Source organism: Macrobrachium rosenbergii, chromosome 15, assembly GCF_040412425.1.
Source record: "Macrobrachium rosenbergii isolate ZJJX-2024 chromosome 15, ASM4041242v1, whole genome shotgun sequence".
NCBI classification, from domain to species: domain Eukaryota; kingdom Metazoa; phylum Arthropoda; class Malacostraca; order Decapoda; family Palaemonidae; genus Macrobrachium; species Macrobrachium rosenbergii.
Genome location: NC_089755.1, coordinates 25,876,024 through 25,903,851, shown reverse-complemented (window position 1 = coordinate 25,903,851; position 27,828 = coordinate 25,876,024). Strand labels below are relative to the sequence as shown.

At 39.1% G+C, this 27,828-nt stretch overlaps 1 protein-coding gene across 5 annotated transcripts in view; it reads right to left on the bottom strand.

The window, feature by feature from the left end:
* LOC136846470 (peroxisomal acyl-coenzyme A oxidase 3-like) overlaps positions 1-27,828 on the bottom strand; it is a 282,208-nt gene that overhangs the window by 188,394 nt on the left and 65,986 nt on the right. For 4 of the 5 annotated variants that reach the window (XM_067117271.1, XM_067117272.1, XM_067117274.1 and 1 more), the window contains one exon: positions 22,935-23,081. In XM_067117271.1, the coding sequence (XP_066973372.1) occupies positions 22,935-23,081 (147 nt within the window). Of the gene's footprint in view, positions 1-8,899; positions 9,047-22,934; positions 23,082-27,828 lie in introns of all 5 variants that reach the window. The other variant, XM_067117275.1, reaches the window with a different exon arrangement.

Below are 27,828 nucleotides of genomic sequence, written 5' to 3'. Positions count from 1 at the left end.
AACTCATCTGATCACCACGCATTATTTTGGGACACTTAAAAGGGGTTATTTCATCTTTTACTAGTTTAAGATATCTAGCGTCCACCCTCCGCACCAACTTGTAGGTATTACTGGATGTACCTTTCACAGCACACTGTACATGGTAATAATGCTTCCTTGCATCATCCCTTTGGACCCAGTTGCTTTTTTTACTGCCTTTTATTTATCTTTTTTTCTTACCAGTCTCTTCCCCCAAAAGCTGCCCCACTTCTTTAACCATGGCTTGCTCAAGTATTCACCTCCCATTTCCGAACAAATCCTTTATGTGTGCTCTAGAAGTCTCCAGAAATGTAACTTAATGATGTTATTACAGTAATTAATAACCTGCATAAATCTGATAACGGGAAGAGATTCTGAAAGCTCAAACCTTAATTCCTTGAAAAAAGTAAGGATTACTTGTCTTTACATTTCTCTGGTAGGTGAGCTTGTTTACCAAAATCAACATTCTTCCATCACGAAATGTATCTGGCTAATGGCCTGACAGCATGGCAAGTTGTCCACTCGTTTATTTGCTTCGCCAACTATCAGGGATACAGGGAAAACCTTCCTTTCCCTCTTCTTGTTGATACAAGTCACTATGGATGTGTTATTGCTCAACAACAGTTATCGGCGGCCTCGGTTATGGGTGATCTGGTTTTATGGGGCCTGTCTAGCGATGATGACAACTTGATTTTCAGTGCCAATATGTGCCGGTCCCTGGTTATCGGTGCTATTATCATCGATTTTTGGTCATCGTCACACCGTCGGGAACAGAACCCCCGCCGATAATCAAGGACTGCCTGCACGAAATAACTCATAGTACTGTCTTGGAGGTAGATCGCAGTCTTGGCACTGAAATGGGTAGTCCTACTTCATTGGTTCAGTTTGATACTAAAGCAATTTGGCTTATGAGAGCTGGAGCAAATATGATCCAAGATAACATAGTAATCCAAACAGAGTAAAACCTTGCTTTAACAGACCCGGAAACAACGGACACCGATTTAACGGACAAAATCCAGCCAAGGGTAGTGGTTGCTGTGTTCTTTACATTTACTCGCGCACTAACCTCAGCACTGGTGCGAAATTAGAACTTAGTGTATATTTCTGTGTATAAGACGACCTATAGATAAGACGAAGTAAAAAATTATGACAAATTTTCATAAATTTATCTCATATACATAAGACAACAGCTAAATTACAAAACCATCTGTGTATAGGCTAGCTTTTGCAACTACAGGTAAATGATGAAATATTGGTTATGTAAAGATGATGTTATTACACGTGCTGTTTTACTTACTGTATCCTTAGAAATTCAAAACAAACGAAATAACAAAACCGATTACTGTATCCTTAGAAATTCAAAACAAACGAAATAACAAAACCGATTCTATGTCATGTTTTTCCTAAATGTCACCTAAAAGGGAAACATTGTTTTGTTTATGCCTCAGTGCCAATCACAAACCCCTACCATAATAATTATTGTATATAATTATCATTCATATGACTAAATTGTTCTAAACCGTTATTCACCACCAAAATGATAATGAATTTTTAATGAAAAGTGAATATTATGTTATCCTAAACATTATTACGTACTATCGAAATTGCACTGCCATTAAAATTTCTGAAAGGTTACTGAAAGATAAACGTTGCTGTGAGCACAACCATAATTCGATGTTTACATTTTGTCAGCTGGCCTTGCATAGATAAAAGTTGATTTCATTGATATGGAATTCCTCAAATAGGTATTTATTATTATGAAAATATGCCAATAATATATAAGGTAAAAATGGTTTTATTACATTTACGTTTCATCACCAATCACAAACAACAATACAATAATGTACGATAATTATCGTTCATATGACTGAATTGTTCTAAAAAGTTATTTTTGATGAAAAATTAATATTATGTTATCCTAAAAATTATTACTACCGTAATTACACTACCATTAAAATTTCTGAAAGGTTACCGAAGATAAATGTTGCTGTGAGTGCAACCATAATTAGATGTTTACCTTTTGTCAGCCGACCTCATTAAATACAAGTTGATTTCATTGATATGGAATTATTCCTTGAATAGGCTATTTATTATGAAGATATGCAAATAATATTTAAAGCAAAAATGGTTTTATTACCTTTATTATCAGTTTATATTTCATAACATGAATCTTTTCATATATGTTGGTGGTTATTGCACCTAAGCCAAAGCTAGCCTACTAATAATCATTGCTTAGGACACAAAATACAATGCTTCACTTTAAAGGACAATCTTCCCCTACCCCTATTAGTCCGTTAAAGCAAGGTTTCACTATACACTTTATGTGGAGCAGATTGGATTCTCAGAAGTGACATGGCTTGGCTCAGAAGTACTGGAATGGCTAACATTGGAAGTGCTGTAGTGCTGTAGCACCTAAGGTATGAAGAGTAGCATCTAACAACTCTGGTCTTTACCATCAGAATTTTCTCTGATCTCACTAAATATCAACAGAACAGCAATCACTACAAGAAAACTTCCTGTCTCCTCCAAGGATTGTGGTGCCAGGGAAATGAAGGTGTCCTCTGAGACTGAAGCAGAGTAGCTCTGGGTAAAGCTCGGCATGAATCTGTCTGAATCATTATGGGCACTGGTTCATCAAGAGAAGACCATCTCCTCCTTGGCTTTGGTGAAGAAACACTGAACCTGAGCAGTGAGGTTGGAAAAGATATATTGATACTCAGTACAGAGTGGGTGACAGATTTGGCTTGGGATGAGCATAAGTCTTCTTTTTATAACACTTCCTCTAGTTGTACTTTTTCCACTGGTTACTGGACCCATCCTTACAAATAAAGTAGGTGATGTCATGCAATGACACATTATGGAATGACTCTAAAGGATAAGTAAATCACAATCAAATAAATTTTCATAATAAAATTCATTATTTGGATACTTACCTACTGGTAAGGATAGCTTATATTTATGCGCTGATAGGCGAGTCGGCAATCAAACAAATAAAAAGATCGAATGGTTGTCCGGATGACTGTCTAGTACACCTGTTCTCCACCAGGTGTGTTTCAAATATTTTAGCTCTTGTCAGAACTCTCCTTGACAGCCCACTAAGTAGTGGGGACGTTGGGTGGGGTCTGCTTTAACAGTAGGTAATCTAAATATTAAATTTTATTATGAAAATTTATATTATTTGGGATGATGATTGCCTACTGTTACAGACACCTGAGTCCCACATTGATGAAGAGGATGGTGGGCAGCGCACCTAGACAAAGGCTGCCCAGCCAATGGAGCTAAAGGTTTCTTGTATGAAACCCAAAACATCTTACTAAGTCTGGAATCCTTCCTGGAGCTTACTGCTGCCAGAAGTTGGATTCCTTTCAAGGAGCAAGGCTCTTGTATGTGTGCAGTGAAGAGCAGCTTTGTGGAGAAAATTGCTCCATTCAACCAGAATGAAACAGAAGTGGTGTGAGAGGACCAAGTGTCTGAATCTGAAAACCCTAAAAAATGAGTAAAAGAAAACCAAATACCTTTATGATACAAAGGTACACTCGTATACAATATAAATACATGTACCTTCATGCTTCCCAAAATATCAAAACACGGGTTCAGGAAAAGACTTTACCCCTTACTAGTAGCGGACTAATGTCTTTACCGTTTTCAGATGCAATTTTACATACTTAAGGCAGTGAGCAGCAAAAAACCAAACTGCACTTCTATTGCGCTACACCAATCACATCCTCTTACATTATGAATGTTTACCTTTAATAATGTAAAAGGTATGGAGCTAGTTCTCATGCACTAGCCTAATCGAATATGTCACATAGAACCTCATGTTCTTTGACAGAGACATTCTAGGTTTCTGAAACCACAAAACAAAAGGTTCATGTAGCCTCTTCCAGGCTTGATCTATTACCAAGACATTCTAGGTTTTCTAACAGCACGAAACAAACCATTAGCTTTGCCTCCTCTAGGCTTAAACTTTGACAAAAGATGTTCTATGTTTTCTAAAACTACAAAACAAAAGATTAACTTTGCCTCTTCCAGGCTAACCTTTGACAAAGATGCTCTAGGTTTTCTAAAACCACAAAACAACAGGTTAACTTTGCCTCTTCCAGGGTTAACATATCTACATGAATTTTAAGTGCCCTAATATGACAGAGAAGTGTTTCCTCTTCTTCCCACCATAGAGGTTACATTTGGAATGCATAAAGTTCTTGGCAAAAGATAGCCTTAACATCATTCTGAGCTCTAAGGCAAAAGGACAAATTAGCATTCCTTTTACAACAGCTTAAGGAGAGTGCTTGCAAAAAATTACTCTTTCACTGACAATAGTGCTATTAAAAAGTTTTTCATATTAAGTATTTCAATGGAACTGATTCCAGAAGCTCAAAAGGATCTGCAGATAAAATTTTAGAACTGCATCTAAATTCCAGAAAGAGATCCATACTCAGTTGTAGTGGCTTCAATGTTAACTGATCTTCAACACCTGAAGGTGCTGATCATTTGCCAGATCCAATTGCACATGACGCAATACTAAAGAAAGTATGGAACTATAGCCCTGAAAGCAGACAGTGAAAAACTCTTACTATATCTGAGAAAGCAGAAAAACTTTGATGTCTACATGGGTACAGGTGTGGAATTCTCCTAGAGCAATACACAAACCGCTGCTTCTGATACAAGGCCATGGCTGTTCTCTGCCTGATTAAGGATAGAATCTGTGATATTTTTTAAAAACCCCTTATTGGGAGGAGACAGTTGAACATCTCCAAGCAGTTGAGTGTGGGATGTGTAAGTTAGTGGAACAGCAAGGGATACAGTAGTTTGAGTCGATTTCTCCTTAACAGAAAAATAAAGGAGGCACCTCAAGAGAGAGAACTAAGTCCAAAAATCATTCCCTGCGACTACTAGGGCTCTATGGGAGTCACTGAGCAATTCTTGTACTCAAACTTTACTCAATACTGTCCTTGGAGTAGATAAAGGGGGACGGCATACGAGTCTGAACTGAGCTAAACTTGAAGAAACACATCCACTTAAGCCTGAGGGCCCTCAAAGGAGAAGCAGTAGACTGGTCATTCCTGTTCAACCGCATGCTAATAAGTCCACATTTAGGTGCTCCTCCAACTCCACAGCAACTGTCAGACTCATGGATATAATGGCCATTCTGTAGGCAGGCTTGTTTTTCCTGAATCCTCAATCGCCTAAAATGTTGTCCTTCTGTGGCATGAACTAATAAACCAATACAGGCAGTCGGCAATTATTGGCAGGCTCGGTTATCGGTGATCCAGTTTTTCGGCGCTGATATGTGCCGAATTCCGCTTATCGGCGCCAATACATATTTAACAGAGGCACTGATAACCGAAAATCACCGATTTTCGGTTATCAGCGATCTTCACTTATCATCATGCTGTCAGAACGGAAGCCTGGCTGATAACCAGGGACTGCCTGTATCATGTTGTTCACTTGCACACAAAGAAGTAGTCTGTCCTCTACGACCAGGTGTTGAAATTCATCCATACAGACAAGAGTGTGAGCTCTTAAGGGATAAACCTACTAAGAATCTTTAATGGTCTCTCAACCAGTAGTGTTGACCATTCTATGGCGTACTGTAAGTAGGTGTACTGTAAGTAAGTGTAACAACAACTGTCATGACTCTTTGTTTTGTGTGACAAGACAGAGCGGAAAACAAAACCTGGATGTAGGTTTAAAAATAAACTTATTAACTGGTAGTTTTGGCATCTCTCCTAGAGAATCTGGTGGCAGTGATGGTCCTGGATTTACTCAAGTTTGATAAAGTTTACTGCAAGTTGCAATCTGTCATGCTGAGACAGAACTGTAATTGTGCGTGTTATTCACACAAATTCTCCAGTGAGGCCATGTTTCCTAACAAAGAAAGCCATTAACATGTAAGAAGCTTCCTAAGGAGCTAAATTTCTTCAAGAAGCAAGCAGTGCCTATTCATCTTCTGACATAAAAGCCTGCAAATAGCAAAGTATACCCTCATCACCAGATCAAGACTGGACTGAGAAGTTACAGAAGTCAACTGGTCACTAAAACCATGCTGGAAAAACAAAAAAGAATTGGAACAGATGCATAAAGTTTCTGTCTTGATAAGTCTCACACTGTATGCCAAACCCCAGTTGCTTATGGTGCTAGGAGAAAGTCAGAGGTAAATCCCAGTGAATTACCAACACTTGCTCCATTGCATTCTATTTACAACCTCCTACTGAAGAATGAGACACAAAGGAATAGCTATAGGAGACTAAGCCAGAGGAGGGGAAACCCAAAAGGAATCACAACTCTACTTCAGTACCTTCACCACTGTAAGGTTCTGCTCCTTAGCCTCTTCAAGCATGCCAGAAGGTCTGCAATTGGTCTCCTATTGGAACCTGAGGCCTGAATGGATTCCCGAAAGGTATAAAATACCTTTGAGAAAGAGATACGACTTGTATCAATATATCCTCCCTTACTGCCTTGAAGAGAGTCAGGCTTAGAAGGTGACCCAAAGGAGAAACCAAAACAGCTGCCATCTCCTGTGCAATATAAGCATTTTATGACAGATAGGAGCATAAATGTTCTCACTTCTTCAAAATCGAGTTTGTATAATCATGGGAACATTAACCAACAGTGTCAGAAATTGCTCTGATCACAGAAGTCAAAAACTCTAAACACTCTTCCTAACTAAAATTCCACTGGCACCAAAAACATACTAAGCTGGTGCCTCAATCACTCTAAACTGGTGCAGAGAAGAGGCAATCATGCTGAGCAAATGTTCAGTAAATGATAAAACTTAAGCACTCTAAACAGAGATCTGGACAAGCAGCTTTGTCTCAGCATGTCCCAAGCAATTGTCAGTCTCAAGAGTACATTTCTCCAAAGGGATGAAACTGACAAAGAAAACAGAATCTTTGACTGAAGATGGTTTAAGTGCTGGTCAAGTGCCTTTATCATAAGAGGCCATTCTCCGTGACTTAAAAAAAACAGGAAAGTACTGGCAGACTTAAAAGAAACTCTAGGTACCAGGGTACAAGAAAACTTACAAAATGTGCTCTAATTAAAGGAGAAAGCCTGGGTTCTCCCAATACTTAATGGGTGGCACATACTTGAAGATAACCATGACCTATTTTCTACATGGCCTCTTTCCTCCATTAATGAGGATAAAGCAAAGTGCAATGCTCCAGCAGACGCTGAAAAACCAAAGGAAATTCCTCTAATTTCTTCTGCTAGAGGAGGAGTTAGGGCAACTGCACGTGACAGCAGGTGACTACCTGCAATGAATCCCTGACTCGCCTGAGTCGACACAAGTTGGCTGGACAAAAAAATAAAACCATGTGACAAAAGGTGCCCACAACAACAGGAAATGTTGGTAGGAGCAGCGGAAGATGAGCAACAGCCAACACTCCTGCATGTCTGACTCTCAAGACTGGTAAAGCGATCTGGTTCGGGAGTGAGGGAGCCAGATGAGGGAGGAACAGGAGGGCTAGGAGCAAAAGACACATTAGAAACAGGAGAGGTAACAGAGGGTACATCTTACTCACTGGTTTGGGAGTTGAGCTAATATCTAAACCTTTGTTATCAGCTCTAGTGGCAGCTTTCCTCTTTCTATCTCTTTCTAGCTTAGAAAGATGAGAAGCTAAGTTTTTCCACACCTTCTCATCCCTACCTACACACTTGTTACAAGTTAGATTGATCGAACAGACCTGACCTCTGCAAGAAGAACAAATGGTATGAGTCATATGAAGCTTTTGTTAACCTGGTATTGCAGCCTTTGCTGCAGTACCAAAAACTGGATGAGCTAGAGTCTGACATAATCAAAACCTAGACAAAAAGTTACAAAAGTTAATACTCACTGAGAAAAAACATTCTCAAAGGACAATTAACCTAAAAGTGATCTTCATAAGTAGCTACTGAACTATGCAAAAGCTGATCAGCAGATCTTGGTAAGAGAACAAAGCTGGTGGGCACAAAAATCACAAAGTTTAATCAAAATCGGACAGAAGTCAAAATCAGTAGATAAATAACAAAAAACTAGTGCCGAGGGCAAACAATTAGAATACTTCATAGAAAGGGGAAGCTAACAAGATGAATTCCAAAAACCAAGCTGCATTCCCATAACTGTGTGAGCTCTAAGACGGCAGAAAACAAACTGACCCTTCTTTCAAGGGTTGTTCCTCTCCTTCCCAGAGTGCAGGTGGGGCCTAGTCACTGTCTCGGACAAGAGAAGAGTTTTGCCGCGAATTTCGAAAATTCAAGCTACTGTCGAGTAGAAAACTACAGCGATGTCATTACTGGGTAAGTTACTGAAATAAAAAAAATTAGCATAAAATGCCTCAGGACTTTACAATAGGAGAAAATTTTATAAAAAACACAAAAATGAATCAGATAGTTGCTTGAGACTTTGGGAACCACCTACACATGCACACGACTACAACCTGATTGCCATTACGGTACTGTATTTCTTTTTTAAGAGGGACTGAAACATCTGACGGACCACTGGTTATGATCCAATGGTTAAGCTTCATCAGACACAGACCATGTGTCAACCTCATATACACCAAGTTATGACAAGCAGCACTATGCTTTTGAAATTTTCCTTGTATTGATGACAGTAAGGAGTATAGGAATGAAATTTAATACTAACCAAACAGGATACCCTCCCATTTAGGAACTAACTGATGACAGTAAGAAGTATAGGAATGAAATTTAATACTAACCAAACAGGACACCTTCCCATTTAGGAACTAAATGGGAGGTATCACCGGATTGAGGCTGCTGTCTCTGTAACTACAATAGTAACTAAAGCCAATTTCCTCATTAGTGAATGTGTTGCAGTCACATAATATTAGTGTCCATACACAACTCGCTCTATCTCACAATTTAATATGCAAGGCAGTACCTCATTGTTTTTCAAAGCCATTATATACTTATAATGGTGAGCTGATCCAAGACCAAGAATCCCCAAAATGAAAAAGTCTTCTAACAGTGCCTTTCTGGTTGCTAATGACCAACTGTAGCTCCCAAGAATTGTTAAGAAAAGAGTTGCCTGGGAACATTAAGTTATATTCTTTAGTCCACCTTTAACATTACAAGTTCAGGTACTCATTATAACATGGACCATCCTTCTATTTTATCCATTATATGCTGTTTATTCTAATATTTTCTTCAAGTAGCTAATGATCAATTGAAAAAGATGTAATTCTGTTAAGAAGAACATAAACTAATAATTAAAAATTACAGTATAATGAAGTAAAAACTATTTTCATAACGCTTCATCACTATGTGCATTGATTTTATTTTGAAAACCCTAATTTAATGTACTTCTTGACTCAAACTACTAATTGCAAAACAAGAGGTTATCATAATACTAAACAGATCTTGAAAGTATATTGAAATTGTGAAGACTGGGGGGGCATTTATAACATCAATACTCATGGTTAACAAGGGCTGCTTGATATCATTCCTACCACTTACGACTTAATTGCAATTAATATCTATGATGCTGTCTTAGGTAGCTAGGTTATCAGAGGTACTGCACTTTCTTGTCTTGAACTCTGCCCCAGCCTCTCTTTACCATGGTCTTCTACAACCTGGAGTTTTAGTTTATTTGCATGAGGATACTCTCAAGCACTCTTTCCTTTCCTTTTTTTCTATTAATTTTGTCACTTATTATTTACTCATTTTAAATCTGGTTTTTCCTAAAATTTTCTTTTTGAGAACTGAAAACAGGAGCAAGTAAAAGTTAAGTAGGTTGGGCAGCTAGGTGGGAGGAGACCAAAGGAAACTCATGAAAAGTAAAAGAGAAAAGCTGAGGAGACCAAAGGAAACTCATGAAAAGTAAAAGGGAAAAGCTGAAGGGAACTTTTGGTTGTATTTTAAGTGTGCCACAGAAGGCTGATATAAGAATAACCACTTAATAGTGATGGGAATGAAAATTTGGTAGCTGCTCACCTGAGCATACAAAATTGTACACATTATACCTAGTTTCTAACTATAAGGGAAAATTTGAATGTAGTTTTAATTTAACTACTGTATCTAGAAAAACCAATTACAAGGAAATTCAGAGAAAGAATACCCATATTCTTATCAGAAAAAACTGGAAAAATATTTGTGCAAATTCTTCAGAGGAAAAATATTTGTGCAAATTCTTCAGCATGTTTCTATGTTTTACACAGCATAATTACAAACATTTAACAATTCAAGTAGTACCTAAATAAAGTGCTTTCCTCGACATAGTGACATTTGGCAGAAAGAGCTGATAGTGTTCAACATCATTATCTTCTCCAGTAAAGCAAGGAAAGGAAATAGTGCACTATTCTGGCTATCTCAGAGGAAATCACAAATTTTTAAAGTAATCTGTATTTTTCTAAGGTATATAAACTACGCCCTTTTATGCAGAAGTATTTCTTAGGGCAAGTTGGAATTTATCACTGAAACCTGGTAACAAGGAGATTAACTTGTGGTTGAGGTTGGTTTGTGATAAAAGACACTAGTTTCTTTACTAGGGAAAAACACAAATTACCATATATACTCGCACACCATGTGACTTTTGAAGACCTAATTTTGAAGCTAATTTTAAGAGGGTCATCATATATGAGATATAAAATTGGCATATGTAATATTCACATATTAGTATCGTATTATAAAATACAAAATATAATGAATATGCATCTTTTCCATGGATCTTTTAAAAAGTTATGCTTTACTTTACTGTATACAATAATATTGTATGTATTCTCATACTACTATTGTATTATAAAATACAAACACAGTGATCAATGCTTTGGTTTGGAAATCAGCTGTGGGTGATTACAAGGAAGTTTATTTTGCCATGTTTAACTCAATTCAGTGTGATTTTCTTGCTTCTAGTTAGTGCAAATGAATCTCTAGAAACTCTGCCTATGTGGGACAAGGTTATTTTTCGTTATATGAAGTGTTTTTAAGTCGAACTTTAACTTGAATATGTCTCATTGTGAACTAAATTTACTTATTTTTTTCATTAACAGATGGCGTTGAGACACGTTTTTTGTGTAATAATCAACAGATTTCGTTCAGTATTTTCACTTGATTTCATCATAATACAAGCATTATGTATTTATCTTTCATCGGCATGAAAACAACAGTAAAATGTGTTCTTTCATGCCCAGTACAGTAGTTTTGATTAAAATACTTTTCTCTCCAATTTTATTTAGTGTCGAGTTTGATGGCATATCAAAGTGTATGGGAGTTTCATCCATGTTGCCGATTATAATTTATAGTCATTAGCTGCTTGAACATTGTTTTCTCAGCTTCAGCTGAAACTTGCAGCTTAAATTTAGCAGTATGTTTCCTTGCCGCTCTTTTCTCCATAGCAAATACGGGTATAATGTAAAAATACATGTTGTATTCTACTTAACGTCATTTGTAACATAACTACAGTAATTTATTTTACTATCGTACAATGGTTGATATGCAAGCAAAACAGCTGTTGTTATCTAATTTGGTTGATCATTACAAAACAGCTGTTTCCCGTTCTGTTGTGTATGGCTGTACGCATTTACGCAACTAGTATAACATTATTAACGGTACTTTTACCATTCTATTTTAATTTCTTAAGTTATTTAACTAGAAGATTGGATAGATGAGGAGATGGAGGAAAAGAGGTTATTCTATTGTAATTTGGTCTCCCAAAAAATGAACTTGCATGATACATGAGATACATGATAAAATCATTCTTTAAGGGTGAAAATTTTGGGGTCACACGATATGTGATATCGAGTATTACAGAGTATATACGGTACTAAAAAAATCAGTGGTTTGTTCCTTGGAAACAATAACCATCACCTTTTATGGAAGAGAGACATCCCTTAAGTGAGATGGTAGTCTCTCAAATGACTGGTAAGTTGGAACACACCTGGAAATGTCTGGATTGTCACTCATTTAGGAAAACCTTGAAGAACCAAATGTACCTCCTACAAAGGATAAGAAGTTGGGAGAAAGCTAAGATATGGTCAATGTAATAGTTGTGTTCAGACGATACCTCTACCACTCTTCAGCCTTTTTAAAAAGGGAGTGGAGGGAGTCGCATTTACTGAGCCAAAGCTATAAGACAGGATGCTCGATTATGTAGCTTACCTGCATCTGGGTCAGGTCTAACATGTACTCAGCCTGGTTACTGCCATTCAGGGAAAACGAGGGTTAGTCAGATATCCTGCTGAGCAGCTACCACAGGTCCTCAAAAGAGGGTACCCAAGGACTTTACGGCAACATTCCTTGGGTGGAATGAGGGAACGGTGGTCTGGCATCTCCAGACAGCTGGCTTCACTACCTGTTCCACTGAAATGCCATGGAAAAGTACAATGCATGACTTCATGAGCTTTCAAACAAATTGTACTGCTGTCACTTAGGTGGATGAATCATAAGCTCATCTAATTGCAAATGAATTGTACTGCTGTCCATTTAGGTGGATGAATCATAAGCTCATTTGATTGCATCACAATGCCAGGAAGAAAAGGTGTTCCTGTATCCTCTTTCTTGTACCTGCTGGTATTGACAAAGACATGCTAATTGTATGGCATAGGTGGTACCACACAGCTCACACCAAGCACAAAAGCATCTCTTCTGGATTACCACAAAGTAAGTCCTGGAGGGAAGGATGGAAAAACTTTTCGATTTCAAGTCATGTGCTGATGGGTTCTTTTGCCACACTCAGAAACAAACAAACAAACAAAATTGATCGCCATTCCTCAAGAATATACAATGAGATGGTAAAGCATATATGTACAGTAAACCCCCCGTATTTGTGGGGGATGCGTACCACAACCCCCCCCCAATATTTAAAACCCATCTAAAAATACTTGGAACTGCCTATTTTGATAGTTCAAACACACAAAATAGCTAATAATGCTTATACAGGTATTATCATATTTACGATGGGGTTAGGTTCCAAAAATCCCATCGTCTTGTTGGAAAAAACATATATCTTGAATATAGCCTAGCCTACACTAGGGTATTCAGTACCACATATACTGTACATATATGGTAGCCTAGCCTGCACTATAAAGTATACTCTATACACACACAGTATGGTAATTATTAATATCAGCTAATTCTAGAGGTTCATGCAGACTGACTTATGATAATTCAATACAAAGAGAAATTGAATAACAAACAAAAATTAGCTTAGCCTACACTAAGGTATTTCATATATATATATATATATATATATATATATACATATACAGTAGCCTAGCCTACATTATACTGTACTCTATATTCACCTATTAACCCTTAAATGCCAAGCCTCTATTTACAAAAACGTCTCCCGTATGCTGGCGGCGTTGGGAGTTAAGCGCTAAAGCGGAAAAAGTTTTTCAAAAATCACAGCACGCTTAGTTTTTAAGATTAAGAGTTCATTTTTGGCTCATTTTTTTGTCATTGCCTGAAGTTTAGTATGCAACCATCAGAAATGAAAAAATATCATTATCATATATAAATATTGAAATATATGACAGCGCAAAAAAAATTTTCATATATAATTTTATACAAATCGCGCTGTGAGCAAAACGGTTAAAGCCAATGAGTTTTTTTTTTCTTTGTATTGTACACTAAACTGCGATGATTTTGGTATATAACAAATTTTAAAACGATCAAAGCAACACAGAGGAAATATTATCACAATATGATGCATGAATCCGTAACGCACGGACGTAAAAAAATATTTTTTTTCAAAAATTCACCATAAATCGAAATATTGTGCTAGAGACTTCCCGTTTGTTGAAAAATGAAGCTAATTGATTGACTATTACTAGAATGTAAGAGTTTTAGCTTACAATTGCAGTTTTCGACCATTTCGGTCGAGTTAAAGTTGACCGAAGGTCGAATTTTTTCTATTTATCGTAATTTATATGAAAATATTTCAAAACTGATAAAAGCTACAACCATGAGTTATTTTCTGTTGTATTCTACATGAAATTGCGCACATTTTCATATATAAAAGTTTATGTAACGACTAATATAAAACGGTGCAAACATTACGACAACGTGACGAAAGAATTTCTGAGATGTCCGGCCGAGTTACCGCACGGACGTAAGGAAAATGTTTTTTCAAAAATTCACCATAAATCGAAATATTGTGCTAGAGACTTCCAATTTATTGCAAAATAAAGGTAAATGATTGAATATTACTAGAATGTAAGAGTTTTAGCTTACAATTGCGTTTTTCGACCATTTCGGTCGAGTTAAAGTTGACCGAAGGTTGAAATTTTGGCAGTTATCGTGATTTATGTGAAAATATTTCAAAAGTGATAAAAGCTACAACCATGAATTATTTTCTGTTGTATTCTACATGAAATTGCACACATTTTCATATATAAAAGTTCATGTAACGACTAATGTAAAACGATGCATACATTACGACAACGTGATTTAAAGAATTTCTGAGATGTTATTAATGATTACATGCAGCAGATGTAAGGAAAAAGTTTTTTTTTTTTCAGAAATTCACCATAAATCGAAATATTGTGCTAGAGACTTCCAGTTTGTTGCAAAATGAAGGTACATGATTGACTATTACTAGAATGTAAGAGTTTTAGCTTATAATTGTGTTTTTTGACCATTTTGGTAGAGTTAAAGTTGACTGAAGGTTGAAATTTTGGCAGTTATCGTGATTTATATGAAAATATTTCAAAACTGATAAAAGCTACAACCATGAATTATTTTCTGTTGTATTCTACATGAAATTGCGCACATTTCCATATATAAAACTTTATGTAACGACTAATATAAAACAAAGCAAACATTACGACAATGTGACGAAAGAATTTCTGGCGCGGACGTAAGGAAAAAGGTTTTTTAAAAAATTCATCATAAATCGAAATATTGTGCTAGAGACTTCCAATTGGTTGCAAAATGAAGGTAAATGATTGAATATTACTAGAATGTAAGAGTTTTAGCTTACAATTGCGTTTTTGACCATTTCGGTTGAGTCAAAGTTGACGAAGGTTGAAATTTTGGCAGTTATCGAGATTTATATGAAAATATTTCAAAACTGATAAAGCTACAACCATGGGTTGTATTTTGTTGTATTTTACATGAAATTGCGCAAATATTCATATATAAAACTTTATGTAACGGCTAATATAAAACAGTGCAAATATTACAACAAAATGACGAAAGAATTTCTGAAATTTTCGGCCGGGTTACCGCGCAGACATAAAGAAAAAGTTTTTTTCAAAAATTCACCATAAATTGAAATATTGTGCTAGAGACTTCCAATTTGTTGCAAAATGAAGTTAAATGATTGAATATTACTAGAATGTAAGAGTTTTAGCTTACAATTGCGTTTTCGACCATTTCGGTCGAGTCAAAGTTGACCGAAGGTTGAAATTTTTGTAGTCGACGTGCGGTACGTCCACTTGGCACCCAACAGACAATTTTAGTCGACGTATGACACGTCCAGTAGGCGTTTAAGGGTTAATATTGTATTATACAAACATCAACATAATGAATGTGCATCTTTTCCATGGATCTTTTAAAATGTTATGCCTTAATTTACTGTATCCAATAATATTGTATATATTCTTATACAGCTTTTGTATTATAGATTATACCATAACGATTAATGTTTTGGTTTGTAGATTGATTATGTGGTAAGTTTATTTCGCCATATTTAACTCAGTTCAGAGCGCTTTTCTTGCTTCTAGTTAGCGTAAATGAATCTCCAGATACTTTATTTATATGGGGCAGGATTATTTTTCGTTATACGAAGTGTTTTTAAGTCGAAATATAACTTAAATACGTCTCATTGTGAAATTGATTTAGCTATTTTTTTCGTTAATAGATGACATTGGCCGTTTAGGGGCATGTTTGTTTTGTGTAAAAAAAAATCAAGCTTCCGTTTGCTATTTTCACTTGATTTCATCATAATACAAGCTTTACGTACTTATCGTTTATCGCTGTAAAAACAGCAGTAATATTGTTTTTTTCATGCCCAGTAGTTTTGATTAAAATACTTTCTCTTTAATTTTAATTACGGTTGAATTCCATCCATGTTGCTGATGCACGATAATTTATAGTCATTAGCAACTTGAACATTGTTTTCTCAGCTTCAGCTACAACTTGCAGCTTAAATTTAGCTGTACATTTCCTTGCTGATCTTTTATCCATACTGAATAATGGTATAATGTAAAAACATATCAGTCCTATTCTATTTAACATCATTTGTAACATAACTACGGTAATTGTTTACTACTGTACGATGGTTAAAATACAAGCAAAACGGCTGTTATTACCCAATTCGGTTATAAGCAAAACAACAGTTTCTTGTACGGTTGTTTATGGCTGTACGCATTTACGCAAGAGTATAATGTTACTATCAATACTTTTATCATTCTCTTTTACTTTTATCATTCTCTTTTACTTTTTAACTAGAAAATGGGATAACGAGATGGAGAAGAAGTTGGTCTATTGTAATTTGGTCTCTCTTGCTGCCTGATTGTACGCTGCTGCCTGTGCCCAAGCGAAATTTTAAAATATTTTATAAATATTGTCATATTGGTATTAACTGCTTACCCAATCGCAAAACTGAATTATCATAAGGTGACTTATTGTAACTTGAGCACTACCTGGGTACCTGAGTATTTTAATACTTTTATCACAAAAAGTGCATTTAGTCATGAAAATGATATGAAAATACAGTAATTAGTGAATATTTCTCAGTGAAAAATTCTGCGAATGGGCAAATTTTCAGTGAATAATGCGTACAGTACATATGTTCCATAGAGAAATCCGCGAATAAGTGAATCCGCGAATCATGAAAACGTGAATACGGGGGGGGGGTTTACTGTGACTCACCAAAACACTTCACCAAGGGTAAGGCTAGCAAATATACTCTTGAGTGTTAGATCTCAGTCTGCAGCCTCCACCAACGCCTTTTGCATGTGGCTTACAAAGGAGAGTAAGCCATACGCAATCTTCTGGGCACCATGACCAAGAGATCCAGCAGATCAGGATACCATTTGGCATGTGGTTAACAAGGAGCTACCATGCTCATTCTGACACCCAGAGTGATCAACACTCAGTTGATCACTTGGTAAATCAGACTAAAAGAAGGAAAGGAACAGATTATCCCTGGGGCATTTAAAGGCATTCTCCAGGGCCATCCAAGGATCTGGCACAGGAGAGCAGAACACCAGGAGCTTACTGTTTAGCTGTGTAGCAAACAGGCTGATAACTGATGTTTTCTAAAGCTTCAAAAACCTTTCTGCAATGAAAGGAAGGGACCACTTTGTCCCTACTACCTGTCACTGGTGGCTGAGCTTGTCAGCCAAAACACTCCTCAAGCATGTTAAGGTAAGCCACTATAGTTGTGTTAATGATCATCTACACTATGGAGAGACCCATTGCATGATCTTTGAATACTTGCAAGCCTAGCAGTGCTGTTCTCATTTCCAAGATGTTGACATGTAGGTGAAGTTTGTCCTCTGTCCACACACCTGAAGTAGACTGACCTTACAGGTGCCTGTCCCACCCCTCCTTCTATGCACCCAAGAAAAGAAGCACCTCGGAGGAGGGGGGTTCATGGGAAATCCCATAAGGAGTGTCCTATCATCTAGCTACTAAGAAGTTTTTTTAAGTATATCTTAGTTTAACCAGACCACTGAGCTGATTAACAGCTCTCCCAGAGCTGGCCCAAAGGATTAAGAAAGGCCCAACCTTGCTATCCTGTTAAAGGGCCTAAGCTGAGATGGAAGGCTGTTCAAGAATGCCCTATGACGTTTCAGTTGCCACTGAAGCAAGTGCTGGTGAAGTTGCCCATACAGAACAAGCTTCTCCCAGGGATGACATGTGACCAAGGATTACTTGCCAAAGCTGAGCTGGATATTCCTGTCATGATGGGAGTTGCACTGATACCTTCTTGAATTTGCTGATGCAAGAATGTGACAGGACAACTCTTCTCCCTTGGGCATAGATCCAATTACTCCCAGTTTATCATGATCCTAAATCATGACAAAATGCATGACAGCAGTCTCTGCTCTCGAGCAACTGTGACTATGATGGCACCAGTACTAGCCAATTGGCCAGGGAACAAAGAAAACATACAGCTTGCAAATGGGTCCAAGCATACATTATGGTAAGCACTTATATGAACACCTGGGGGCTGTTGCCAGACTGCAGAACAGAAATTTGAACTGGTAGGCTGTCTTGTTGCACTCAGAGCAAAGGTACTTTTAAATCATTATCCCAAAAATACCTTTACAAAACAAATTAGATTTTTGCTTCACAAATTACTTGATGAAAGTGGTAAAAATGTAGGAATATGCTGGATTCATTTGTAGGTATTTAAGGAAAAGAAGAAGCAGAAAAGCTGTCAAAGCTGTCCCTAGCAAGACAAGATCACATGCAAATACAGTATTCCTCTTAGTGATTCTATAACATCTCTACAACACAATAAATGATTGCAAGAAGTCAAAACAGAACAAGCCCAAGTTTGCGAGTAATTCCGACTCGCCTTATAATTGGTCACTCTCATCTAACCCATGGATATTTCATGAATAACCCACAGGATCCAATCCCTATATGCACAGATTGTACAGTAAAACAAACAGTTAAATATTTTCTGTGTGAATGTCCATCATCATCATTATTATTATTATTATTATTATTATTGAAAGAAATTGCTGCATCAGCTGCATTGATCTTGTATAGAGTCTTCTCTATTTTCCTTATAACAGTTTTCTCACTGTTACTACAACTAGCAAGTAATGCGCCAATGTGATTTATCAGGAGGAGTTAAACTTCCAGTGAGTCCAATATTTCTATTAAGAGTAAGTCAAATTCGGTGAGCATAGTCCGTAGGGTTTTTTTTTTACACGCAGAGGTAAATGTATCAAATTTGGATACAGGTCAAAATCTTGAAGAGGCAACATTTCTCCCGGATTCTTCCGAGTATGATCACAGGTCAAAATCTGGTGCCAGAGGGATCCATAAATTTCTCCAGCAGGGGTTTTCTTGCTGATTTGTCACTGGTTGGTGGTGCATAGCAACCTCCTATTGGCTGGAGAATTTCTCTCAAGTCCTTTCGGTGCTGTTGCAGCCTAGCAGACCGTCAAGGCAGGGCATGACGACTGGTGGTGCGTTGCAGAGGAGCTCTTTTCATTGGCTGCTGGGTTGCCTAACCCATTAGTCGCGCAACGCCACGGAGGCTCGAATTTCATTGGCTGCTGGGGTTCATATCATAAGTTTCTTGGGTCAGCAGGGGGTTTTCTCATGCTGATTTGTCACTGGTTGGTGGTGCATAGCAACCTCCTATTGGCTGGAGAGTTTCTCTCAAGTCCTTTCTCGGTGCTGTTGCAGCCTAGCAGACCGTCAAGGCAGGGGCATGACGTCACTGGGTGGTGTGTGACGTTGCATGACGTCACGGCAGCTCGAATTTTCATTGGCTGCTGGGTTGCCTAACCCATTAGGAATTCGCTGCGCAACGTCACGGAGGCTCGAATTTTCATTGGCTGCTGGGTTGTTCATATCATAAGGTATTCTTGGGCCAGAGGTGTCGTTCAGTCTGGTAATATTGTCGTGTCCCGGTATATTTTGTCTTAAGCTGGTGGGGAGGAAAGACACTTCCTGCCTTGTGCTGAGTGAGGGCTTCTCTTGTTGAATAAGGAGCGCCTCTAGCAGTCGTAGACGTCGCTGGTCAGGGCCCTCACTATTATCTTGGTGTTTTTTAATAATATTGTCACAGGGGATGGCTTCCTGGTGTGGTTCCTCAGAGCTCCTTCCTATGCATGGCATGAAATTCTCTTGGACAGCTTCATGTAGTCATTCCAATGTAAGAGCTGGGGCATCCATGGGCGGGGCATGAAAATTGGTAGACTATATTTGTCTGCTTCAAGGGACCTCTTGTTGGCGGGGTCGGATTGTTCTTCACGATTAGGTCCCCGGTACATCGATTTTGGTAAAAGATGACAAGTTCGAGTTCTTTGTCGGCTTCAGTGGGGGTCACATTCTCCCCAATAATTTTCTTTAGTGCGTTTTCATCCTCACGGTAACATGCATTCTTGCCTTATAATACAGCTGGATTTTCTCTTGGGGATGTGGCTGCGGTTTCTCATTCTCGTTGTACCACCGATCCAGCGTTTTGCGAACTTCCTTATTGATTTGTTGGTTTGAGCACCCGTTGTTCACGAGCATCTGGAAGACACAGTCAAGCTCATGATGAGTATCCTGCCAGGATGAACAGTGGGTGAGGGCCCTCCTAACGTAGGCCTTGACTGTGGTGTTCTTGAACCTTACAGGGCACTCGCTGTTGCCATTCAGGCACAGGCCTGAGTTCATCTGCTTTGTGTAAACTGAAGTTTTTAGGCCATAGTCAGTTTTTGAGACAAGGACGTCGAGGAAGGGAAGCTGGCCGTTGTTGCTAAGTTCGACAGTGTAATTCAGTGAACTTCACTATTGGAACACACGCCGAACAGCATCAACCTCATCCTCGTTATCTGCTTGTACAAAAATGTTGTCAATGTATCTTGCATATTTACGGGGTCTTCCTATATGTGAGAAGACTCTCTCCTCCACTGTGCCCATAAAGAAGTTCACGAAGAAGACACCAAAGGGGGAACCCATCGCAACACTGTCCTTCTGTTGGAACATCTGGCCTCTAAGGGTGGAGAAGGGGGCTTTCTTTGTACATATCTCAAGGAGGGCCCAAAGGGTTACTTCTGGGATGTTCAGCTGGGGTGTGGAAGGGTCTCTGTAGATGCAGTCTATGATGATATCAATGGTCTCATCGACAGGAATTCATAAAAAGGGATTCTACACCCAAGGAGGCGATAGTACTGGTCCCTGGGGCGTCTCGGATTTCTTCAAGAAACTCCATTGAAGAGCACAGGCTGTAATGGCTTGGAATGTAGGGTGTCAAAATTTAGTTTAGGTGCTTGGGTAGTCCATGTGTGGGGGCAAGTGTCTGGCTGATGATGGGGTGGAGGGGGGTTCCCATTCTTGTGCATTTTTACATTGCCGTACAGGTAATTGAGGTTGTGGTTTCCGATGATGGGTGGGAGTCATACTGCATTTGTAGCTGCATTGACACTGTTAATGATATCATTAGTTTCTTTTTTAATTCCTTCAGTAGGGTTCTTGGAGAGCATTCCAACCTGGTGCTGTCGGACAAGATGCCATCCAGTTTCTGGTGGTACTCAGCCGTTTTGATCAGAATGAAGGCTCGGTGCAACAGTGATGTCCTCTTGTTGTTGCAGTTCCTTGGCAGCCTCTTTCATCTCTATTTTCCTGTTATACGGAAAACAGAGAAGACTCTACACAAGATCAATGCAGCTGATGCAGTGATTTCTTTCAATAATACTTGCTTGAGAGAAGGTCTAACCCCATTAGTAGTAGTAGTAGTAGTAGTAGTAGTAGTAGTAGTAGTAGTAGTAGTAGTAGTAGTAGTAGTAGTAGTAGTAGTAGTAGTAGTACTGCAAGCACACAGCCTAGACACCACCTACAAAAATGGTGTGGGGGCTAGCACTGACTCTACTCTGCATATCTCTATAGAATGAAAAGGGTAAGATTATGGGGCAGTAAATGTCCACAGGATCTCATGTAATAGGACTTTTTAGACTTCTTTTTCTTCCTGGAGAAGGAGGAGGAAACCCATCTGTGCTGTTGAGGCAGGGATTGTCATCATCACTGGAATACTGTATGGGCAATAGTCAATAGTGCACAGATGCATACTACTACAGTACCATGTTGGCAACTACCGGAGGCCCAACCATGCTGACTTCCTTAGCAGGAACAGGAACCAATGCTGCAGCAGAAGTCCTAAAGTAATGACTTAGCCATAGCTAACAGATCAAGAAATGTGGCAAAATATGGGCTTCCCAGGATACCAAGGGAAGCCCACACCTGCAAATACTCCAAGAAAAACAGTCTCTCAGGAGCAGCATATATAGCAGGAGTAGGTGGTGGTGTAGTGCGTGCAAAGGTCAGGGTCTCATCTTGGGAAAGCCCAACCTGCAAACCTTGCTTGTCACTAGATGAGAGCACACACAAGCTACCCACCTTTCCCCTTGTAACTCCCTCAAACAGAGTAGGATGAGAAGGCATGGAAGTAGCAAGGAGGAAGGTGGAGCAACCTGGGATGAAGAAGGAAGGCATTACAGGGAGAGTGGCTTCCGCGAATAATAAGAAAATCCTTTTTCGTCTTCTTCTGCTTCTTGCCAAACTTCTTCCATTGTGAAGGGGACCAGCATGAACAGTCCCCCACAGGGTAATTCAGGGGTGCAAGACCTACTCCAAGAAGAAGCAAAACATTGGTGGGATTCTAACCAATACAGAGGACATAATGAGGATGAACAACTGCCCTCGTCCTACACAGTTCACTGTTTTGTTTTCTTATCATCTATTACACAAACTCAATCAACACACCATACATACCAGAAATACCCAAAAATTTTAACTTCAGGCAGTCACGGAGAAGTGCAGCAAGACATCCATCTTGAGAGTGGCTAAAGAAAAAGTGCCTGATGATAGCAGAGGAGTGGGGGTTCCCCCACTTATCTACCAACCACCACATAGTTACCTTGTTACCAAGTTTCAACAACCAATTCCACCTATTGCTAAGGAATACTACATAAAAGACAATGATTTGTATTTTTGTACAAACAATAAGTTTTCATATACTCATTCAAACCATTACCTGTGATGTGATGTGAGGTCTGGTGAACATATCTAAAAATTATATGAAAACCATGGAGCGAAGCAATATTTCTCATAAAGGAGGAACTTTCAATTCTAAAGAGAATATCATAAAAAACATGTTCAAAAAGTTATTCTTTCTTAACAGAGTCACCAAAAGACAGGTTTCTTATCAGTGTAAACCAATAAAAAGTAAGAAAAGCAAGGGTCCATGCTATAACAATAAATACATTTTAAAAGTTACCTTATACTTAAAATCACCTTACCTCAAATGTACTAAGAGCATTGATAAACTTATAATGTCGTTCTGTCCCAAGTCCATATAATCCTGCAGTTATGAAGAGTGTTAGAAGTGATTTCCTAACATGCACTGACCAGTTATAGCTTCCAATTACTTCTTGCAGGGCCACTGTCTAACATTTTTAAAAGTAATAATAAACAATAAGTTATCATAAATTTAATGCTTGAAGTTTATGAAGTTCTGGAAATCAGAAAATCACAACATAAATCAAAATAATATGTATTTAATTAGTAATGTACGCATGCAAATTCTACATAATACAAAATGGTACAAGTAACTTAGATATGAAACAAGTTCAAGTTCATTCTACTGTGACTTGAAGGTGTGCGTAAGTAACCTAAGTACTGTATCATCATTCAAGTTGCAACCTATGCAGGCTGAATACTTTAACACCAACTTATACATTAGTTCATTGCTACACATCTTCCAGGTCTAACAAAAACCAGAAAGATATTGCTGGTGAGAAAGAAAGACTTTGACCAAGAGAGTAATATACTGTGTGAAGAGGGTTCCAGTTTTGTGGAAGGAATGTTAGCAGATAATTCTTTTGAAGATGGAAAATGCAGTCGTGGCAACACAAAACTCAAACAAATGAACCTATAACAGTCAAGAAGTATTGCACCTATTTTACTTTATATCTCTTGATTATCCAGTCATATAGTGTATCTCAACTAAGAAAAAACATTTAAAGATGTTAATGTTGACATTAGTCACTTAATTATAGACATTAACTCAGGGTCATGCAGTAGTCCATGATAACCACTTGAAGATGTATTTCCCGTGCCTGAAATTTCAGCCTCATGCCTCTATGTTCACTAATATCAGGTATAAAAGAACGGCACAAACAATGGCACATTACTGCAACTGTAAATAATCCTAAACACTAAACTCAACAGCACTGAGAGTTTTATAGAAATTATATCCTTTTTAAAAGTGGCAAAATGAGATTCTAATCTAACTTTCACAATACTGACTACTAGGAAAAAATATAAATTTTCAGAATCAAATTTATTCGAGGATACTTAACTACTATTAAAGATAGCTATATCTTTGAACTGGAATGCAAGTTCGCATTTAAATAGAAGATTGCTTGGCTGATCTGGATGACTGTCTAGTTCACCTGCTCTCTACCAGGTGTGTTTTGAATGTTTTAGCTCTTGTCAGGATTCTTCATGACAGTCCACTAAGTTGTGGGGAGGCTGGGTGGGGCCTGCTTAGTAGTAGGTGTCAAAATAATAATTTTCATGAAAATTAAAATTATCTGGGGTGAATGTTACCTGTGGTTAAAGATACCTTATTCCCATATTGAGAAATGCATGGTGGGTAGTGCAGCTAGACAGAATCAGCTAAGCCAAGCGAGCTAAAGCTTTCTTGCAAGAAACCCAAAACATTCTCGCCTGATCTTGTATTCTTCCTGGATATTGCTGCTGCCAGAAGGTGGATTCTATTCTGGGAGGAAGGCTTTCATGTGTGCTTAGTGAAGAGCAGCCTTGCAGAGAAAACCACTTCAGCTTCAGCCCAAATAAAAGGGATTTTGACAAAGGAAAAATCTATTTCTGAGGGAGGCCCTGTGTCACCCGGTGAAATTCCTTTCTTGCACGAATTTCTAGGCATAAATATTGCTAAATATACCAGAGAAAAAGCTATCAGGAATGCTATTACTACCCCCAGATCGAGCGCCTTCTTATACCAAGAAGGCGTCGGTATGGATAAGGGTGAGTGAAGAAATCACAACCACAGAACCACACTCGAAAGACATCCCAATGGCAAAATCCCTCGGAAGAGCAGAGAGCCGTACCAGCTCCACACTCACCCGCCCACCAAGCGGCGACCCCAGCGCCATCTGAACTCATTCCAGTCTAGCACCACCCTCAGGCTTGGCATGCCAAAGCAGGGGAAACCAGATACTAGGAGGGTCACCAGGTGACACAGGGCCTCCCTCAGAAATAGATTTTTCCTTTGTCAAAATCCCTTTTCTGAGTTCGTCCCTGTGTCATCCGGTGAAATAGTAACGGAGAATCATGCCAAGACTGCCAAGATACAAAATAAACAAAAGGTGATCATGAACAAAAACACATGCTATGAAAAAATAGATTTAATATGATATCTCAGCAAAGCAAAGAGAATCAAATCACAGGTAAGTACGGGTGGAACAAAAACACCCAACAATACAATGCCATAGACAGGTAAATATAAACTATACATAAGAGAAATACACAATATACCTTATACAATATAAAAAATGTGAGGTACACGAAGCGTAAAATAAAATAACACAAGTACCTCTAGGCTTAAATCTAAATACACAGCATAACAAAACACAATCACCAAGACAAACAATAATAATGGCAATACTAGTATCAATTATGAGGAGCAAGGCAATGAGGCATGATTGATCCAGGAGAACAGGCAGAGAAATAAATGAGGCAGGCAGGCGGGGGGAAAGGATAAGGGTTAAGGATAATTAAGGTGGGGATGACACTCCCCACAGCCACTGTAGAGAAATTTCAGAGCTTGAGTGATTTTAGATAGTGGCGTTTAAACACTAGAGGTGATTTCCATCCCGTATACTTGGTAAGTTCAGCAAAATCCATATTATGAAAATAATTAGTAGAGGTAGCTACCGCACGGATATCATGAACCTTAGGAACTGAATCCGGGTTGGCCTGTTTAATGAAATACAGAATTTGCTGTCTTATAGCATTCAAAGAGTTCCACCTTTTTCCCTGATAAAGAGAGGACCCGACATACACTGAGGAGTTCTTTGTAAGTAAGCCTTTAAGGTAAAGACTGGGCATAAGGACCGGTCCTGTGGAAGAGGCACCACCTTCCAGGGAGACCACCTGTCCTGAGGGTTTTCATTTTTTGCTAGGAACCTATGATCAGGGGAAAGGAGAACTTCTCCCGATGGGAGGAAATCAATGTGATCATCACCTCTAGCGAGAGCAGATAGCTCTGAGATTCTGGCACCTGAAGCTAAGCTAATCAGAAACAAGGTCTTCCTTAACAGATCCAGATAAGAGCATTGTGAGTTATCAATATCAGAGGCTAATTTTAGAACATCGTTCAGGAACCAGGTAACAGAATGTGGGTGTGTTACCGGCCTCAAACGGGCACATGCTCTAGGGATGGAGGAAAAGTATGAATCTGTAAGGTCAATCTTAAATCCATACAAAAATACCTTCTTCAAGGCTGATTTAGCTGTAGTAATAGTGGCCGGAGCTAGGCCTTTTTCAAACAATGATCTAAAGAAGGTAACCGCTAGGTTAGTAGTCATAGTCTGAGCTTCAGATGCCTTCAAAAAAGATGCTAATTTTTTGACTACTGAATCATATTGCCTGAGAGTAGAATCTCTCTTATCAGATTCTAGAAACAGAGTGTTAACGGGGTCAATGTTTGCTCCCTTTTTAGCAGCAAATTTTATAAAGTCCATAAAACCAGGGCATTCTGAATTTTTAAGGAAGCTGACACAGTCTTGGTTTGTACTACTTGGGTCAGTCTGGGTTTGGGTATCTAATGACACCGCAACTTGAGCTCCAAAAGCAGAGGGAACCAGTTGCTCTTCGGCCAATGGGGGGCTACCAGGGCTAGTTGGCCCTTGAATGACCTGAGTTTGTGCAGTACTTTCAACATGTTTATTGGGGGAAACCAGTAGATCCTCTCCCAATTGTTCCAATCTATGGTCATTGCATCCGTGGCGTAGGCATGGGGGTCCAGATTGGGAGCCACATAACAGGGAAGCTTGTGATTGCTCTCTGTGGCGAACAGATCCACTTGGAGTCCCGAACCCGCGGCAGATCCAATTGAACGATTCCCCGTCCAGAGACCACTCCGTCTCCAACGGAGTAGTTCTGGACAGAGAATCCGCCACCACATTCCTCACCCCCGCTAGGTGGGTGGCTGACAGATGCCAGCCGTGCTTGTTCGCCAGGGAGAAGATAGCTAACATCACCTGATTTACGCGACTCGATTTGGAGCCGCCCGTTTATGCAATGAACCACCACGGCGCTGTCTAACACCAGCCTGATGTGAATCTGGCCGGGGGGGCAAAGTTTCTTCAGAGTTAGAAACACTGCCATAGCTTCCAAGGTGTTTATATGGAACTGTCGAAACATTATAGACCAAGTGCCTTGTACTTTTTGTTTTGGTGAGTACCCTCCCCAGCCGCTTAATGAAGCGTCTGTGTGGATTACCAGAGCTGGAGGGGGAAATTGAAGGGGGACAGACTTCGAAAGGCCTTTGACTGTGGACCATGGTCAAAGCCTTGTCTTCAAGATTTGCGGGATTGAAGAGACTCTGTCTCTGAGCCTGACATTGGCTCATCTCCGCCACACTCTGTTTATGTCTTTTAGTCTTGCTTTCAAGAGCAGGTCTGTCACTGAAGCAAACTGAAGAGAGCCGAGAATCCTCTCTTGAGACTGGCGGGATGCTGCTTTGCCCTTCAGAAATTTTCTGGTAGCGGCGGCTGTCTCCCTCCGCTTGGCCGGCGGGAGGGATAGCCTGTACGAGGTTAGGTCCCACTGGAGACCCGGCCACTGAAACCAAGACTCGAGTCAGGCGGGACTTCTCCTGTTCAATTGAAAGCCTAATGACTCCAGGAACTCGATCACTATGGCTGTAGCCTTCCAGCACTCCTGTGCGGTTGGGGCCCAGATTATCCAATCGTCCAGGTATGCTGCTAGGGAGATCCCCGGGACCGTAGCTGCTGAACAACTGTTTCCGCCAGCTTTGAATATCCTGGGGCTATATTGAGCCCGAAAGGCATGACCCTGAAGGAGTAGGCCTGTTTCCCTAGTCTGAAACCCAGGAAGGGAGAGAAGTTCCGCGCAACCGGGCGTGATAATAAGCGTCTGAAAGAT